Source organism: Chenopodium quinoa, unplaced genomic scaffold, assembly GCF_001683475.1.
Source record: "Chenopodium quinoa cultivar QQ74 unplaced genomic scaffold, ASM168347v1, whole genome shotgun sequence".
NCBI classification, from domain to species: Eukaryota; Viridiplantae; Streptophyta; class Magnoliopsida; order Caryophyllales; family Amaranthaceae; genus Chenopodium; species Chenopodium quinoa.
Window position 1 is genome coordinate 106,308 of NW_018743033.1, and position 3,581 is coordinate 109,888.

General features: G+C 29.6%; 1 protein-coding gene across 1 annotated transcript; it reads right to left on the reverse strand.

Annotated features, from left to right (window-relative positions):
- Nucleotides 1–223: 223 nt before the first annotated feature.
- LOC110730488 (protein E6-like) lies at nt 224–1,487 on the reverse strand. Its single transcript, XM_021910286.1, has one exon. The coding sequence runs from the start codon at nt 1,435–1,437 to the stop codon at nt 529–531; it is 909 nt and encodes a 302-aa protein (XP_021765978.1). The 5' UTR covers nt 1,438–1,487; the 3' UTR covers nt 224–528.
- Between the last annotated feature and the right edge of the window lie 2,094 nt (nt 1,488–3,581).

A 3,581-nucleotide genomic window follows, 5' to 3' on the forward strand; every position in this document is an offset into this window, starting at 1 on the left:
ATAAAAGATAAAGCTATATGTGTACGTCTAATACTTAATTAGATATAGAGTCAGAAAAAATCAACATTAAACAAATTCAGTATGTACTAGCTTAGTACATACTAGTCAAGTAGTCATTACTTTTTTACATGCCACAAACTTTCATGACTTTTTTCCCCCTATATTTTTCTAAAGTAAGATTATCTTGACTATGGCTAAGTACATAAAAAGAAGAGCAACAACATATTTTGAACAATATATATTTATTAAAATATTTAAACCATACAACTTCACTTTCACACTCAACTTTGTTTCAGCATGAAATAAACTATCCACAACCCACAAAACATGGAAAAACTTAAATAATAAAAACCAACATAATCTTCATAATCTTACAATAAGCACCATAATTATATATTTTAAAAAAAAAAAAGTATCATATCACCTGTGCTTAACTAACCCCAAATAACATACATACATAACCTTAACTTAATCATCCATGTAAAGAAGATTAAATCTTAGTTATCATCATAATATAATCTATTCTAATTAAGGTTGATCAAAATCAAACTCCTCTTGCATGCCATTTCCATTGAAGAACCTGTTGTTGTTGTACTTCTTGTTGCTGTTGTAAACATCTTCGTAATAATTATTCTCCTTGTTTCCATTATTATACTTATTCTCAACATTATCAACATCATAGTAATATTTTCCACCATTATTATTATTATTATTTTCAGCACCAACATCATAGTAATACTTTCCATTTTCCATGAACCGTGTATCACTCATTCCTTGTTTCTCCACCGCACCATTGTTGTACCTAGATGATGCACCATAGTACTTACCTACACCATTGTTGTAAGTCGACTGGGGCTCGTAATTCTTCTCATGATGATACTCATTGTTGTTCATGAAATTGAAATTCTCATCGTTGTTGCTGTTGTTGATTTCATAGAACTTACCTTCATCGTTAAAATTGTTGTATGACATAGGAGTCTTTTCGGTGTAGGTAGTACCGGACAAACCTTTCAACTCGGGTGTGTAATTCTTCTCATGATTTTCATTGTTGTTCTTGTAGTAGTTGTTGAAACTCTCGTACTTTTGGTTGTTGTTTTCATCCATGTTGTACAAGGAATTTGGGGTGGTGGTGGTAGAAGGGGCATCTAGGCCGGTTTCGTGCCCGTATAGGCCGTAACCGGTTTCGGTGGTTTGAGGGAGGAAAACGGGTTGTTCATCTTTCTTTTCTTGCTTGTTTAATGGTACAAAATCATCTACTTTGTTGTTGGTGAAGTAATTGTTGTTAGTGTTTGGGTTGATGGTTGTGGTGGTGGTGGCATCGTCGCGCTTTCGTGTAACCTTGCTAAAGAATTGGCTATCTCTAGCATAGGTTTGGATTGAGCAAACTAAGATTGTAAGAAGAAAAAAGAGGCACACAAATTTTGGTGAGGAAGCCATGAGTGAAAGAGCCTCAAAATTGAGAAGAAGTAGGGTTTAGTGGCTTAATAAGACCTTTATATAGAGTTTACACTTTTTCTTTTTTTTTTTGGCCTGTCTTTTTCTTTTAGTTTTTTTTTTTCTTTTTTTCCTCAAATTTGGGTGGGTAAGATCTGTCTTCAACATAAATTTGTCTATTTGGGAAGAAAAATGGTCATGATTGCGAGCATGCTTAATGGCTGGGGAATTTTTCTCCATTTCATACAAGAAAATGGATTTTTCTTTTTCAATTTTATTAGTAATTAGTAATAAAGTATTTTTTTTTTTTTTTTTTTTTTTTTTTGAAAGTTTATTAGAAGATAAGATATAATTAAGTGGATTATAACTATGACTGACTGATGGTGAATACTATTAATTTTGTTTTAATGGTTACGTTGAGATTGATAAAGTTTTAATTGAATGAAAGAGTTATGGCTTTGGTTAGTACATGGCTATTTTTGGTAGATTTTCTTAATGGTTTTTTGTCTTTTCATATACTAACCAAAATACATGTTTGCAATGTGGCTTTTCGGTTCACTTAAGAATAAATTCATCAAATAATTTTTTTAAAAAAAATTACTGGAAAGATTATAATTGATTTATGGTTATTTTGCTCAAATTTCGACCAAACAAGTCAAGTGAATAAGCCAATATCAAACAATCAAAAATTAAGCGTCAAATAAGGTATAATTCATGAACATAACAGAATTAAAAGATTGCTTTTGATTGATTTCTATAATTATTATTTTTTTAAGGATATAGTACATTTGTTGATATATTAAGGATTTGACAAATATTTAAGAATTATTCAATAAAAATGATCGATTCTCTCTAATTGTGCTTAGCTATTCATGAAATATCCCTACTTAATTTGACAATTAATTGTTGATTGTGAGATTTTGTTTTGACTGCTCGGTAATTAATTTGATATAATATTATTATTTTTTTTTTTTTTTGGGTGCTCAAGATATAGTATTACATGACCATTAGAGTTACTCTTTGATGACTTAACTAGTGATAGAAAATAATTAATAATTTTGGGTATGAAATACAGTCATGTGACTCATGCGCTTACCCCTGCAAAACCCATCACTTGGTTTGGTTTGCATAATTACTTTCACTAGTTAAACAACTATTGTACTAATTTACTAATCTTTTTTTAAGTTTTACCCTGACAAGGCTAGCTAATTAGCTACATGAAAAGTTAAACCAAACTCATCCCTCCCACCTCCTATTGTATCATCACATGGCTACATGCCCTGAGTAAATAAAAATTAAATTATAAACAATTTTCTTTTGTATATTTGGCTAAATGATTGTCCATAAATGATAAATAGAATAATAATTGTATATACTTCGTATTAGCTTTGAAAAAAAAAAATATACTTCATATTAAATTTAAGAATACTACAGAATATATTTTACAACCTCAACTATTTATTCAATGTTGGTGCAATGGTGCATAAAGAAAGTAGTTTTCCTCGTTGGTAGAATCTTTCAAGAATATTTTGACAAACAATTTCATATATAAATCAAGAAAGTTTTTTAAATTAGAAAAGACTATTTTTCTCTATATGATTTGTTTTTTTTGTAAGTGTTTTTGTTACTGTATTTCATTCACATTATATTGAATACATATCTTTGGGTCGTAAATGTTGTGAATTTAAATTACTTCAACATTGTTTTGTTTTCTAAGCTGATTAATATAGTAATCAATGAAAGAGGTAACTTGAGCAAATTGACTATTCTACCTATCATTTTGTCAAGGAAAAACCTTATAGCAAATTGACCTTTCATCATCAAGCTCCATATTTTTGTGTGACTCCCTGTATTGTACTCCGTAGTTTAAAAACGTATCTTCTTATGTTTAAAAACGTAATTGATAGAGAGTTGTTGTACCACACATCTCATTCAGTTTATAAATTAGACTAGATTATCTCATTCTGTATCACCCAATCTACATACATAATTAAATTGTTAATGATGGCTAGCCTTATACGTTATGGCAATTCAAACTATTACAACCATCGTAATTATTACTCGTATAAATTACAATTCTAATTAGTTTTTCCCGAATTGATGATTATGTTACGAACATTAAGCATTGTGTAAATCAAGTATAGTGT